At 35.0% G+C, this 15,311-nt stretch overlaps 1 protein-coding gene across 1 annotated transcript; it reads left to right on the top strand.

Annotated features, from left to right (window-relative positions):
• Window positions 1-284: 284 nt before the first annotated feature.
• Window positions 285-8,798, top strand: RNF125 (ring finger protein 125). Its single transcript, XM_070942325.1, has 6 exons — window positions 285-621; window positions 2,979-3,132; window positions 3,363-3,457; window positions 4,450-4,540; window positions 7,393-7,500; window positions 8,425-8,798. The coding sequence occupies exons 1-6, from the start codon at window positions 428-430 to the stop codon at window positions 8,515-8,517; spliced, it is 735 nt and encodes a 244-aa protein (XP_070798426.1). The 5' UTR covers window positions 285-427; the 3' UTR covers window positions 8,518-8,798.
• Window positions 8,799-15,311: the final 6,513 nt, after the last annotated feature.

Genomic DNA, 15,311 nt, shown 5'->3' with positions numbered 1-15,311 from the left:
AAATTCCCTTCGACCCAGTAGGAATCCTCTTTGGTCAGCTATGCGGAGGCCATTCGCAAACCATCCAGGTCCAAGGAAAAACAAAACAAAACACTGCGCCAACCAATAAACGAAGCCAGGGCTCCCTCCGATCTCTACTTTGTTATCTGAAGGTGTCAGGTATCTCCGCGACGGCTTGGACTGGCCCTTGCCACCACCAATAAAGCTTGCGCAGGATTTCGACTCCGCAGCCGCGGCCGAACGCCTCTGGGATTTCTCCCCAAAACAAGGAAGAGGTCCAAGTGGGGCAGCTGACGCTTTTGTTTTGCTTCAAGGCGAAATCCTCCTGCAAAACTGCTACAATTCCTGTTGTAACGCATTTGAGCAGTGCGCCTGCTGCATAGTAGAGGCAAGGACCAGCGCCAAAGCGCGAGAGCTCGTTTAGGCGATGGGATCGGTGCTTAGCGGCGACGGACGGGAGACGGCGAGGACGCCGGATGTTGGCAACCCCCAAGGCAGAATTCAGTTCTCACAACCGTCAGATCGAGCTGGAGACGTGGAAAAACAGCAAATTCCCTCTTTTGAGTGCGCCATCTGCTTGGAAGTGTTCGACCAGCCTGTAAGAACCAAATGCGGCCACGTGTAAGTGCAACTTCTCAGAGTTAGCTCGGGTTGGGAGACGGGAGCTGAACCGTACTTTGGTCCTGCTTTGAAAAATTAGTGTTGGAGAAAGTACGGATTGTCTTCTCCTTTTCACATGTAAAAGTTTCTATTTATGTCTGCTGTGCTTTGCAATGCAACTTATTGGAAATGTAAGCCCCAGGTGTTATGTACAGGTAAATTCAGTATGAAGGTTTAAGATTTTTCTTAAAACCAAAAGACAAAAAAAACAACAAACAACCATTCATCCCTTTCCTCTCTGAGATGGGATTGCATTTAGCTACAGATTTGGTCCAATGAGGGACTAAGCTCAATGGATGGTTTTCCTTTTAAGCAAGAGAATTTATCTCGAGGATGGCATTAGAAAACGAAAAGTACTTTTTCTTATGTCGAAAAAGAAAGGAATTTATTAAATTTGAATCAAACTATGTTGCTGAAAGAGGTTGATTCGTTCCTCTGATTGTTTTGATAAGCTAAACAAAATATTTTGGCAGAGAATACCTTGCTATATGTATTTTAAATGTGATTTTGGTTAAAAAGGTTTATATTTTGAAAAGGAAATATTTTTTTATATTTGTGTCACATGTTCCTGGCAGAATACAAATAATGTAAAATAAAAATACTGTTGTAGAATAAAAATCTGTGAATCTGTTGAATGATGCAGGCTTCAGCAAGAATCTAATCAGCACAACACTACCAAAATCTTTAGAATACTCTTCCCTGATATCAAATCCTGTAGGAAAAGTTTTTTTCTCCTTTGAAGAAAAAAAAAACCCTCACATAAATTAAAACAAATGCATCTTAATCTGCTTGATTGGCCAAATAATGTTTTGACTGCCATGGCCCTATTGGCTTATATATGTTTTCCCTGCAATAGCTTTCTATTGATGCAAACCATACTTTATTATGACATTGAACAAACCTTTAAATCCATTTGATTGAGCCAGAATATCAAACAACACTATGGGCTTGTCATGAAATTCATTCAGGTCAGGCTAGAACTTGAGTAACAGTGAGTTCTATTCCTGCTTTAGGCAGGAAGCCACCTTGGTAACCTCCGGCCAGTCATTTCCCCTCAATCCAGGAAGGAGGCAAACCACTTCCAAAAATCCTTGCCAAGTGAACTGCAGAGAGAATCTTCAGCCATGGAAACTTAGTAGCTCTGGGCTCATCACACCCATTCAGTCCAGCCTATATCTCAACAATATCTCTATTGTTAGTATGGTAAAGTTTAAGTCACCTTTTGTTTTTGGAAGAAAGACAAGATATAAATAGAATATTTAAAAACCTATAAAACTGTTCTTATAAAAACCTGCCCAAGAGAAGATGATAATATGCAAATGCAATGTGAATTGCATTTCTTTAACTTTATCTCCAAGACAGAATGCTTGTTAGATATCATCCTGATGTCACCTTTTATTTTGCATATCAGTTTCTAATTTCCAAGCTTTTCTAAAATAAATCCAATCAGGGTTCAAAAGTCTTATCTGAGGTGTCTTTTCATTCCTGTGAACATTCCTTAAAATGCTTCCAGGCACTTCCTGGGGGGGGGGAGGAAAGAGGTGGGGGAAACATCTCTTTGGTGCCAATAACAAGCAGCCAAAAATCTCACCCCTCTGAAACAGAACTGGTACCAAAGGAGCCATAAAGGGCAGAGACTGCTCTCACAATAGGCTGGGAGGTTGTTATCAAAAAGTAGGCATCACATGTTTCCTGGTAGAGGGGAAAGAAACGGAGAAGCAAAAATTACTGTGATTCTACTTTGTAAAAGGCCCTGAACTGTTTTCCTGAAGATCAGGTTCTTCACATTAAAGCAACTGTATATGGACTGATTCAATTTGAGAAAACTCAAGAGGGAGTATATTGTAAAGAAAGTATAAATATATGACATTTTCATTTAGAATAGTGAAGGATTACATGAAATTTATTACTGCAAATTATGCATACAAATAAGAGCAAAAATAAAACTGAAGCCCTTCTAAGTTTCATTTCTGTGGGAATAGTTGTGGTTAGTTTTTGGCTAACTCTCTGCCTTATGTTTTTTTGTAGCGCTGACATCTCATATTAAAGTTGTATTTACAAGTCACCTATTTTCAGTCACTAATAGACAAGTACTTTGATGCTAATTAATAACTAAGGTAATGCAGAGATAGCCTCATATCAAAGCATATTATCTTCTGTAGCTATTCTTTATCAATAGTCCAACAGATTGCGATGCTCAAATAAAGAAAACTATTAACAGACAGAAATCATTCTTTGTAAGATATGTCCATATTTTAGATTGCTTCCTTAAAATAGGGTTTTCTGGAGAAACATGATTTTATTTTTGTCTTTGGCAGATTTTGTCACACTTGTATTACCACATGTTTAAGAAATCATACATGGACATGTCCATATTGCCGAGCCTATCTTCCTTCTGAAGGGATCCCAGCAACTGATATTATCAAAATGATGAAAAATACACACCAAAACTGTACAGAATGTAAAACACAGGTAAATAATGATTGGTACTACATAATTTACTCTCAAATTAAGAACTTTCTAAACAGTATTCCTATACACACTTTTTCAAAGTAATTTATATTGAGTTGTAAGCAATGTGTAATACTCAACTGAGAGAAATTTGAACTTGCCTTGCCTCACTTTTATGAAAATCAAAATTTTAAAATATTAATCTGTAATTGTAAAATTTTAACTAACAAGGTTGTCTTTGCATGTTTCAGGTATGCCTTAGTGAAATGAGAGCTCATTTGAAGACTTGTGACCAATATATAGAAAAATATGGGCCTCTACAAGAAGTTGCATACCCTGAAACAAGGTAAATTATATCTTAGCAAAATTAAGTTTAAAGAAATCTATAGATTTATTAGCTATTTTAGCTTTTTATATCTAAGTGGCTTGGGTATGAATATTAGAACTTGCTATGGAGAGACAATGTTATAGTCTTATTTCTCAGGAGCAGATTGGTTCATTGTCCAAAATAGTTATCAACTGGAGAATGTATTTAGTTAGTTAGTTTACTTTATTGTCATTGCACAAGGTACAACTAAATTAAATGCGGTCTTCAGTGTATAACTATAAAAATAAAAACAAACAAACATCCTTTACATTCTATATAATTGAAATTTAAAACCCAATATTGCACTATACCGTAGAATTCAATATGGTTATTGCCCTGGGACAGAAGGTGTTTTTCAGCCTATTTGTCCTTGTTTTTATTATCCTGTACCATCTGCCAAAAGGTGCCCAGGATGAGATGGATCTTTAAGAATGTTTTGAACTTTCTTAAGGCAGCGTGAGCTATAAAGCTCTTCCAAAGAGAGGAGAGGGCAACCATTGATCCTCTGGGCAATGACGTTAACTCTCTGGAGCGCTGTCCTATCTGCCACTATGCAATTGACAAACCATACACAGGTGCAGTAAGTTAAAATACACTATGGCGCAGAGGTAGAAGGCCACCAGCAGTTTTTCATTCAGTTGTTGTTTCCTGAGAAGTCTCAGGTAGTATAATCTCTGCTGGGCCCTTTTGACCAGTGCTGCAATGTGAGCGCCCCAGGTCAGGTTCTCTTTTCTGATAACACCCAGAAACTTAAAACTGGCCACTTACCCCACTCAGTCTCCATTGATAAGCAAGGGCTGGATGTCTGATCTATTCCTTCTATAGTCCACTATAAGCTCCTTGGTCTTATTTGTGTTAAGGACCAAGTTATTGTCTCCACACCATGAAAGCAATTGTTCCACCTCATCCTGATAGATAGTAGCTAACATTGAAAATGTGGGTATTTATACATAGCTGTCTGTTATTTTCAGGTATCCTTGTCCTTTCTGTCAGAATGAATTGGATGAAAATGATCTCTTGGACCACTTTCTCACTTTTCACAGAACTGAAAGAAGACCAGTGGTAACTTTCTTACACTTTTATTTATGTCTATATCCTAGTATGATGAATTAGATAAAGTGAGATAAATGTACATTTGTATGTTATGATATATTAATAACTGATATTTCTTAAAAAGAATACATCTGATGAAAAATTATCTCTGCTGCCTAAGGAAAGTTTTGTGAAATGTGGATTTCAAAGGCTCCAGAACAAAAACTTCTCATTCATGCCATTATAGAAGTACTCTGGAAATGTTAGAGCATTTCTTTTAACTTTTTCATTAGCATAAGCCTGCTCGCCTGTTTGTTTCATCTGGGCAATCTTGCATGTTTGAAAATCTATTATGACTCTTACTGTAGTATGTTATTTTCTTCATTGCAACACAATGCATTAGAATACTTCTTTGATCAGTGAAATTGAAATAAACATAGATTTAGAAAGAGGAAGGTATTTATTTACAGTAATCAACTATTAAGTAATCATCCACTGTGAGCAATGCAAGTGCAAAAATAGTAATTCTCAATTTCAAATAGTAAATTATTTTCTTAGATTAAAGTATATTGAAAGCTTCATTGAGGTCTTAAACTCACTTGAGAACTGCCAGCATACATCAAGAGAAAAATAGTTCAGTAATTAAAGCTACCTATGGCTACAAAATATTCATCCATGGAAGAGTTTTCCATTATGTCTGTAATTGGGGAGAGGTTTATTCTGACTTGTTTCCCAAAAATCCAGTGCTGGATTTTTAATAAATAAAGTAAAAAAAATATAGCACAGTAAAGTGCTGGTTATTGTTATACTCTGTAGCAGCTGGCTATTCTGCATTTCTATAACTTGTATCTGTCCGTGAATTAGTACACCGAGTGTAACTGTACGTTCAATTGGATAAAAGAGTGTTGTGAAGTGTCCCTCTTATAGTTTGGAATCATACTTTCTATAAAAACAAATTCATGACTGTGTTCACACATCATCTTCAACCATACAGGTTGATTTATTGTCAATTTGGGGCCGGGATTGTTGTCCTAAATTGGTACAGTTGCAAAGAGATATAATGTGCCCACAACAATTTATGATGACAATCAAAGCATTTCCTACTGTGGTCATTAACCAAGAATTGTGGTTGTTAAATGAGTACCCATCCCAATATAAGGCCTTCCAGTTTTGGTCCCTCCTAGCCTCAAGGCTCAGTAAGGTAAGGGACTGCCTCCTCTTCCTCATCTCTGCCCTTTAGACACAGTACACCTTGTTTTGCAGGGCAGCAAGCAGCTCCAGAATCACCGCTCCACTCTGGGGACCCCTCCAGCCCACCCCAGCCAACATTCATTCACCCTGCTGCCTTCTCCCCCAGTTCCCCATACTGACCTTTCCCCTTTTCCACCAACCATCATGGCTGAAGGAGAAACATTCTACCGCCTTTGCCTCTGCCTTTTTAGACCCAGCTTTTCTGATGAACATTTCCTACATGTGGCTCCTTAAGCCTTGGGAATGCTGTGTTGTCTTCTTAAAGTTGTGCTGACTTTGAAAATCCGCTTTTGAACCACAGGGATTTGAAGTATTCCTGTGGTTGTAAGTATGGGCAAGCTGCCAAGCACCCAAATTTTGATCATGTGACCACCGGGGCACTACAATAACTGCAATTTTGGAAGTGAGTCAAAAGTCCACTTTTTTTACCAGTGCAATAATTTTGAAAAGTTCCTGAATGAACAAACATAAGTGGAGAAATACCTGTACATTTTGGATTGTTTTGCTTTGGTATTTTGCTTACTATAGGAGAAAACTATATTAATTCTTTGGAATGTTTGAAATTTAAAGACTATATCATAGGAACTTTCCTCAAATGGTAGGAGACAAATATTTGCAAAATTGCTGTTTGAGGTGGGTGGGTTTGTTTTTGTTTGTTTTGTGCCTTTGTGTCAACTTTTTGACTCTGGGCAACCACCTGAATATGTTCTTGCAAATTTTTTGGCAGAGTTTTTGGAAGTGATTTGCCATAGCTTCTTTCCTAAAACTTAAGAGAGGGAAAATAACTAGCTTAGGGTCACCTAGCTGGCTTTGTGCCCAAGGCAGGACTCGAACTCAGTCTCCCAGTTTTTAGCCTGATGTGCTAAATCTCTACACCAAACAGACCTCTCTCAATGTATGGTGGTTATAACCTGTCAGAAAATGCTATAAACTGATAAGGGTGCTTTCCTCAGCTATGTAGGATTGAGAAGCATTTTTGCAAATAAAAATGCTGCATGCTAACTACATGTTTACTTTACCATGCCAGGTTCCCGTTTTTGTTTTAAGTTAAAAAAAAGTATTAGAAGGAGGAGCCTGTTGTGTACCAAGGAATATGTCCATGGGTTTAATATTGCCTAGCCTATCATTGTGCTTTTGCATTAATACAGCCATTGTAGTTTATAAACCATAATTTATTGCTTAGTTATTTTGTGTGAACCCAGATATATCTGATCTGTTAATAAACAATATTTATAAAATCAGGGGTTTATCTAATCTGTGAATTTGGTCATATCTGATGCCTCATTGAGGTCTACATGAGTAGAGGGCATTAGTTTACAGATGCATAAAGCTGAAAATGTTCTTGGAACATGAACTATTTTTGTATTTTCCCCATGACCTGAATAGATAACGGGACCAACTGCTTTTGCAGACAGGATATTTACATTCTTGTATAGCATTTGTAATATAGGCTGTGGAGAAAATAAACTGAATTTACTGCTGATAGAAAGGGGATAATGTCTGAAAGCTTTTATTCAATCAACAGTAATTTAGATATAATTAACATTTTTTTCTTTTTCAATAATAATTCATGTTGCACATTATAATGACAAAAATACTATTTACTTCTTCCCACCTTGAATTTTCTACAGTACTGTCCAATCTGTCGTTTACTACCTGGTGGTGGTCCAAGTTACTACATCAGAAATTTTATAAGGCATCTTCAGCTGAGACATACATTCTATTATGAAGATTATATTGTGAGTAAATTATATCATTTTTTCCTAATCCTTGCTAAACTTTATCTGAATCTTTCTTTATCTCTCTGTATCTCTCATAGTGTATAAGGACATTTATAGATTTCAGGAGCATTATTTGGGGGATAAGTTTCAAAGACTAAAGAGTTTAGTGGAGAAATAACCAAATTTACATTGAAAGTGCTATGCCAGAGAATTTGTTCAGATGTTTAATAGCAATCCAGAATTTACTGAACAAGTTATGTTTATTTTTCAAATTACTAGAATTTGTTCCGTTTATGCAAAGATATCAGAGGGAAGGTAGGAACCTGTTTGCTCTCTGAATCATGAATTTTCTATTTACAAATCTTTCTAAGATACGTACGAGGAATTTGTTGCAAAAAGACATAATTCTGCTGTTTTTTTGTGAATTTACTGGTAAATACCAAGGAGCCTTGGTAGTACAGTGGTCTAAAGCACCCTGTTATTAAGACCAGCTGCCTGCAATTACTGCAGGTTCGAATCTCGCCAGGCTCAAGGTTGACCCAGCCTTCCATCCTTTCTAAGGTAGGTAAATTGAGGACCCAGTTGTGGGGGCAATAAGCTGACTTTGTATAAATATACAAAAAGATGAAGGCTATTGCTTAGCACATTGTAAGCCGCCCTGAGTCTCCGGAGAAGGGCGGCATATAAATCAAATTTAAAAAAAAAAATACATCCAATTACAGTTTCCTTTTATTTGGAACTATAATTTGCAGGTTTTCTAGTTTATATGTGTGATTGAAATATCAAGGGGTTACTATCCTAAAATATCGCTGGGTGTAATCTAATTATTGCTAACAAAGCTATTACTGATGCCTACAATTTGGCTGCTTTCACAGCTAAACAAGATTTTGTCTGTTGCAGTATTTTACCTGAATGTCTGATTTCCTTCCCTTCTTATTCCAGGATATAAATATTGTAGAAGAAGTTCTCATTGAAAGAGTTCTGGATCGATCAGTTTTAGATTATGTACATGTGAATAATCCAGGTACTGTGTGATCATCAACAATTCAACGAAGACAAATGGATTACATTGTGAATTAAAGCACTAGTTGTTTATGCTATTATTAACTAACATACAATTTTTTTTTAATTTTAAATATTTCATATGTGAAACATTCCATTTCAAGTATGAAACAACTGTACTGACCGTTCTACTTGAAACTATAAATTTCAGATTCAAAATGAGATATTTCAAGAATGAAACCTTATTTTCCTTATCTGTAATTCATTTCTATAATTGCTAATTACATTTAAATTTCTAAACTCCATTATTTTCTTTAAACGGCATATAAATATTAGCATCAAACTAATCTTAATTGGTTGTGAATTACTGAGATTGAATGCATACCAGAATCTTTCTCAATGTATATATTTTGAGTTCATTAATTATTCATTAATTTCAGATTTGGAGAACCTATTTTTAAACATTTTCAATAAATCTGTTTGGCTCTGATCATTCATCCTATATGGTATTACACAAGCCAATCATGGAATAAGATAGATCTTAATGAAGATCAATTAATATCCAGATTTTTATACCACACATGTGGTGTATACACTGTATACACAATACAGTGTAAAAAGAGTCAGAGGAAGGTATAAAAGCAAAACATATATTTACAGAAAATTTTACGTTTGCTTTAAACAAGTTGGCAAGCTACAAAACTTGTTATAATTCTATTTCATTCAGTTTGTTTTTCAACATATACATGTAAAATAAATCAAACAATTAGCTATCAAAATACAGTTTTAAGTTTGTTGAAATAAATACTTATGCTTGATTCTTTCACTAGGAAGTAATTATTCAGAATACAAATTATTACCCATTTTTCCAAAAGCAAAACTTATTATCGGGCTTTTTTACCTAGTTTTGAAAAAAGTGACCAAAGCTCAGATCATCTTGTGACTGCATTTCTAAGAGAAGGACAGAATCTTTATGATCATGAAAATGTTGCAATGCCAATGAGCAACTATTTACTTTTTAAAACATTGCATCATTTCGCAGTGAGAAAACTAACTTGACAAACAAAGAGTATATCATTACATAGTCCTAGAGAATTAATTGGATATATTAATGCTGTAGCTTAAATTGACAGCTGTTGGACTGTCAAGTACAACATATTTCCATAAAACAAAACCATAATGGAATCAGTTAAATCATATCAAAACTAGAACTAGTGACACTATCTTTCCATCTTACTCTCTGCCATATTTTGTACTGTTTTGCAGAACTCTGTAAAACAAATTAATCTTACATAGGATCTTTTAAAACTGTATTTCCAGTAATGCCATTGACTATAAATGTTTTGTACATTTATATGTAAATGTTTTGTGCATTTTGTATGGGAGCTTCCATACAAGATTTGGTTCATTTGGATGTTATTCCTGAGGATTATCTAATGACACTCCTGACTCTCTATAGACACCAAAAGAAATACCGCAGCTTCACAATTGGTTATCTTGATTTATAAATGTAACCTCCACATTTTAGGTGGTAAAGAACCTGGTGTTTTACACTATATATCCTTTTACATTCCACTCAGGAAACTCCAGCAGTGTTCTAGATGAAACAAAGAGTTGTTTTCAGATATTGAAGCTCATGTGAGGGAGGATAGCAATCATTAACAAAGTCTATTTCCAAGGCAGATCTGATACTAGGTTATACATGTCTCATGTTAAGAGTATATTAACTAATCTTGAAGTGAGGCAGAACAGAAAGCTTAACCGAGTCAAGTTTGAAAACAAGACATTAGCTATCTTTCTAAACTCAGAACAGGCCCAGACCTGGAGAGAGTCAATTTCCTGTATTACCCAAGGTTCAGATAAAATCCTGACCCAATACATGTATCTGTGTCATATGCTGAGAAAAATTTTAATAGACAAACTTCCTACTAGAAACCATCAACAAATACATTTATATTGATTTGGTTCTGTTTACATACCAGAAAATTACTAAGAGCTGCAATGTGCCAGGCCCCTGGGACACCCTACCACAAAAAAACATGCTAAAATGCTAAAAATCAAGTATGACTACAAAAAAATGTGATAGCCTTTTAAAAAAGCCTTCTATAGAATTAAAATATGGTCAGATCTGCAAGTTTCAGTGAAAGGAACAAATTCAGTTTTCTTCTGGAAAATGATATCAAGTTTATTGAAGGAACATGACTTTTAATTTCTGTGTCAATGATTTACCTATATGCTGCAGACACTCATATACCAAAGATCCATGATAAATTTATTAATATCCTTTTACATGTTGATGACATGATTGTAATGGCAGATTCCCAAATCCATCTCAGAAGACTGCTACAAAAGCTAAATACCTACTGTGCTCTTAATTCTTTAAACAGCAATAAAACCAAATTTAAAGTGATGGTATTTAGCAGAAAAAGTGTGAAATATAGCTGATAGATAAATGGGGAATCTGTGGAATAAGTGAATTCTTTTACCTACTTAGTGATTTTTACCAGCACTTGAGTTACATTGTTTTTCAAAAAAAGTTTGAGGAACGGGGCCGATACTAAAAGATTATACGAAGTATTTAACTACATTATCCATGTACTTTTACTCCTATACTGAAAGTATTATGGGCAAAAATAGCCTCAATGACCAATGTGCAGAATTGTGGGGCCTTAATAAAGCTACCCCACTTGAAGAAGTTCATGCCTGTTTTTTAAGATTTGTACTGGGAACAGACAAGAACACATCTGCCCCTGCACTTTGAGCGGAAACAGGTATCCATACCTTACATAGTCACTTGATAATTAAAATTTTTCACATACTGGCAGAGGATCCCTTCAATGGACCCTGATAGAGTTCCCAAAATATGCTTAACAGAACAGATAAGAAAGGCCCAAGCCAAGTCCTGGATCAGCCAACTTTCCACTTATTTCACAACATATCTACTCTTAAGGGCCTGCCAGGTAGGGAAGTTTTTAAACAGTCTTAGATATTAGTATTTCAATCAACATGGAATTATTGGCTAAAAATAGATCTCTAGTCTGGTGGCCAAGAGTATAATTACTTTTCAACCTAAAAAAAAGATGTCATTGGATCTGACACAAAATTTAAGGGCCTATTCTAGAGCAAGCTTTGAGTTGTTAGACTCCATGGTCAAATTGGGCATTTTCCCCATTTACCATGTTAGGAGAGAAGCTGCATATGAGGTATCACAACCACTGAAAATATATCTCATACTTTGACTGTCAATTATATGCCCACATTAAATATTTAAAAAATCATCCCTCCTAGAAATAGCCCCCTGGGATCTGAACCACAGATTGTCATATATTTATAACTAAGACAGTGGTCCCAAGAACCTGACCCACTGAACAAATTGGGGTACCCTGTAAGGGAGACTAATTATTGACTCCTTGCGATAATACAGAAGTATTTTATCACACTATTTCCTCCTATCTTACTCCAGAATTAGACTACTATATTTTACTTTATTTTATTGATAAAGCTTTAAGACTAATCAAGCAATAAAAAACTATTACAATGCTGCTCTTCATATAGAAGCAGTTGAAGTTTCTTAAAGTTGAAGCCAATGCATGAAGCAGCATCTTCAATTGTGGCTAAACCTAATAACTTCATGCAACTTAGTTCCAGTTGTGTTAGATGACTTTTTAATTACAAAATGGAAAAGAGCATAAGCTGGCATAAGCTGCATTATTATGGCTTCTACCCTCAGTTTTTATCACAATGGGGTGTGATGTCATTACATATAAACCTGTCAGACATCTCAATCTACTGCACTAACATTTCAGAGAGTTCTCACACTTGCCCACTGCAATGCTTTACAAATTCTAATTCTGGAAGGTAGATTCCAGGAAATTCTATACCATGAACACCTTTGTCACTACAAATCAAGAGCTATTGAAACAAGTAATGTACTTTTTCTATTGACAGTGTTACCATGAACTGTGATATGAATTTTAACTACACCCTTTATTATCTCAGCTTTAAGCTTGCGCTAACTCTTTACATTAAATTACCTCCTAACTCATCAGAATTCAGTACTCTCTTGTATTGTAATGTCATCAGGTTTTCTTTAATTGCTAGCAAGATCTGTCAGGGCCTTGCCTAGAACTGTTCAATTTAATTATATTTTTAAGTAGCCTTACATTTATTTATTTATTTATTCATTCATTTAACTTATATGCTGCCCATCTTGCCAAAGGCGACTCTTGGTGGCGTAAATCAATCAAACAAAATGCCAAATATAAAACATTAAAACAATGGAAGAATTAAATTTAAATTGACCAAGATGGAGAGGAAGGGAGCAAGATGCAAAGGGGGAGGAAGTGGAGTCTTCTTTAACCATCATTAGGCTCTTCCAGAATGATACAACTCCACTGCAGGCCCAGGCCAGTTGGGAGAAGCAGATATTCTGACCCTTTTGGAAGGCCAAAAGGGTGGGTTGAGATCTTGCTTGGGTGGGGAATGGCACAATGTTCCAGAGAGAAGGAATAGTATTTTTAAACCATATTTTATCTCATAATTGTTTCCCTCAAGACCATGTCACAAAATTAAAAATAACATAACGCATGCATAAATAATTTATAAATTATTTTAACTTTATTTTTTAACTGTGATGTTTTGTATATATGTATATACATATATGTATATATATTTTATGTAAAAGAAGAAACCTACTTTGGTCAGTCATTATTTCTCAGCCCAGCTCACTTCACAGGTGGTTGTGAGAAAAATAGGAATATTATGTATGTTTGCTGTCTTGAGATACTTATAATTATTTTTATAGCAGGTTAAAAATCAAATAAATAAGTTAGCAATAAACTGAAGACAACGAACAGTTTCTATATGCTAAGACTACGAATAAAAAATTTGCTATAAATATTGTTTAGTGAGTGCCTTGCACAGCAACATTTTGCAGTTACACTGTTGATGAAAAAGTAACTGTGACCAGTCCTCACATCTACAACCTCCAGAGATCTATGATGCAAAGGAAACTGAAGTAAGATTATAATCAGTGTCGCAGTTTTACTTAGTGATCACTTTGCTTAATGAACAAGTTGCTGGTCCTAATTTCTTTCCTATCATCTTTCCCAGTATTAGAGTCTTATCCAGACAGCTAGGGATTTGCATAATGTGTACAAAGTAGAATGTGAGCCTTGTGTGGGAACTATGGGGTGAATTGTTTAACAAATTTGTTTGTTTTCATTTGCTTGTTTCCTAGCTGTCCACAATATTCTTGTCTTCTTCAAGAGCAAAATTCAAAAGAATCAATATTCTTCCCAATATTCTTTAAATCTTGTTTATTTAAAGTCCAAGTTTTATTTTCATGTTGTGTCATAGGGAATACCATTACTGCACTATTCTGTATTTTTAAGCATTGAAGCATTTGAATATCTTTTCTTTCATGGTTGCTCTTCCAAATGTTAGTCTATGGTATATTTCTTGACTAGTGGTACTTCTTTCTTTACTGTTGATGGTTAATCCTAAAAGGCAAAAACTATCACCAATATCTTGATTCTAAGGCTGTTTATTATATCTGTTGCCATTTGTTTGATTGTCTTTAGATGTAAAGATGTAATTTCAGGGCCCTTTTTTTCTCTGCTTTATTACTAGAGCTTGCAGATCATTTGCATTTTCAGTTATCATGGTAGTATTAGTGGCATAGTGTAGGTAACCACTTCTTCCAATTTTAAAACCATGCTAAACTTCAAATCCAATTTCCCTTAATATCTTTCAACATATAAGTTGAATAAGTAAGGGGTAAACATGCAGTCTTATCTCACTCCTTTGCAAACCTGGAGGTGTCTCTTTACCATGTTCTGTCTGTACTATGGCTTCCTGACTTGTATGTGTTTCTCATGAAGATAATGAGATGTTGTGATTCCTATTTTTATAAGCACTTTGCACAATTTGACATAATCGACAATCAGATGCCAATCTATAATCACATATTGTACTGACCTCTTTTTGATGTTTGGCTTTTTCAGTTACCCATATAGATCAACAATGTCTCGTGGTCCCTGGTCATTTCTAAAGCAAGCTTGAACATCTTACATATCTTTTTAGTTAAATGCATAAAAATAAGAAACATAAGTACAGGAAGATTTTTGAGAAGATTCAGACGTATTTTTCATTTATTTGTAAACATGCATGGTAATTCAGCATAATTTCATATGAATATCATAGTCATCCCAGAGTCACTTTGAAATGAGATGGGCAGCAAATAAATTTAAAAAAATAAAAAAAATTATTATAAAAAATAATAAAATCTGTCAGAAACATGAAACCTTTAAACTCAGAAGCTGAGTTTCCAAAAGTGACTCTTCCTGCAGTTGATTTAATATTTTTCAGTTATTTCAACTTCATTTTTCTCTCCTTTTGTAAAGGAAAAAAAATAACTGGAAAATAGGAAGGTATTACCATTTTGTATCCCCTAAAATAATATGGCAATGTTAAATCACCCTTGTATTTTTACTGGAAAAATTCAGATGGAGAGAAAAACAGGGAAAATATATCTACATGATCACTAGGAGTCAAAGCAACTTGATAGTGCATAATTACCTTATAAAATCCTATGAATGAGAAAAACCATGACTAAGCAAAAGACTTTCTATCACAACCTAGTTGTGTTACACATTACAATAAACTTTAACATAGTTTGGTTTCAGATTAATCTATTGTATGAGCCTAGTCTAGTTATAAGGCAGACATTCTGTTCAGATCTGCTCTGGTTTTAAAGAGAAAATATATATTTATGTATATAAAGGGAAGTAAACGGAATAAAAGATCTAGGATTGTAATCAGTGTCT

The sequence above is a fragment of the Pituophis catenifer genome, unplaced genomic scaffold (assembly GCF_029215685.1).
Source record: "Pituophis catenifer annectens isolate HBS135680 unplaced genomic scaffold, rPitCat1.0.hap2 SCAF_3, whole genome shotgun sequence".
Lineage (NCBI taxonomy): Eukaryota > Metazoa > Chordata > Lepidosauria > Squamata > Colubridae > Pituophis > Pituophis catenifer.
This window is presented reverse-complemented; position numbering and strand designations above follow the sequence as displayed.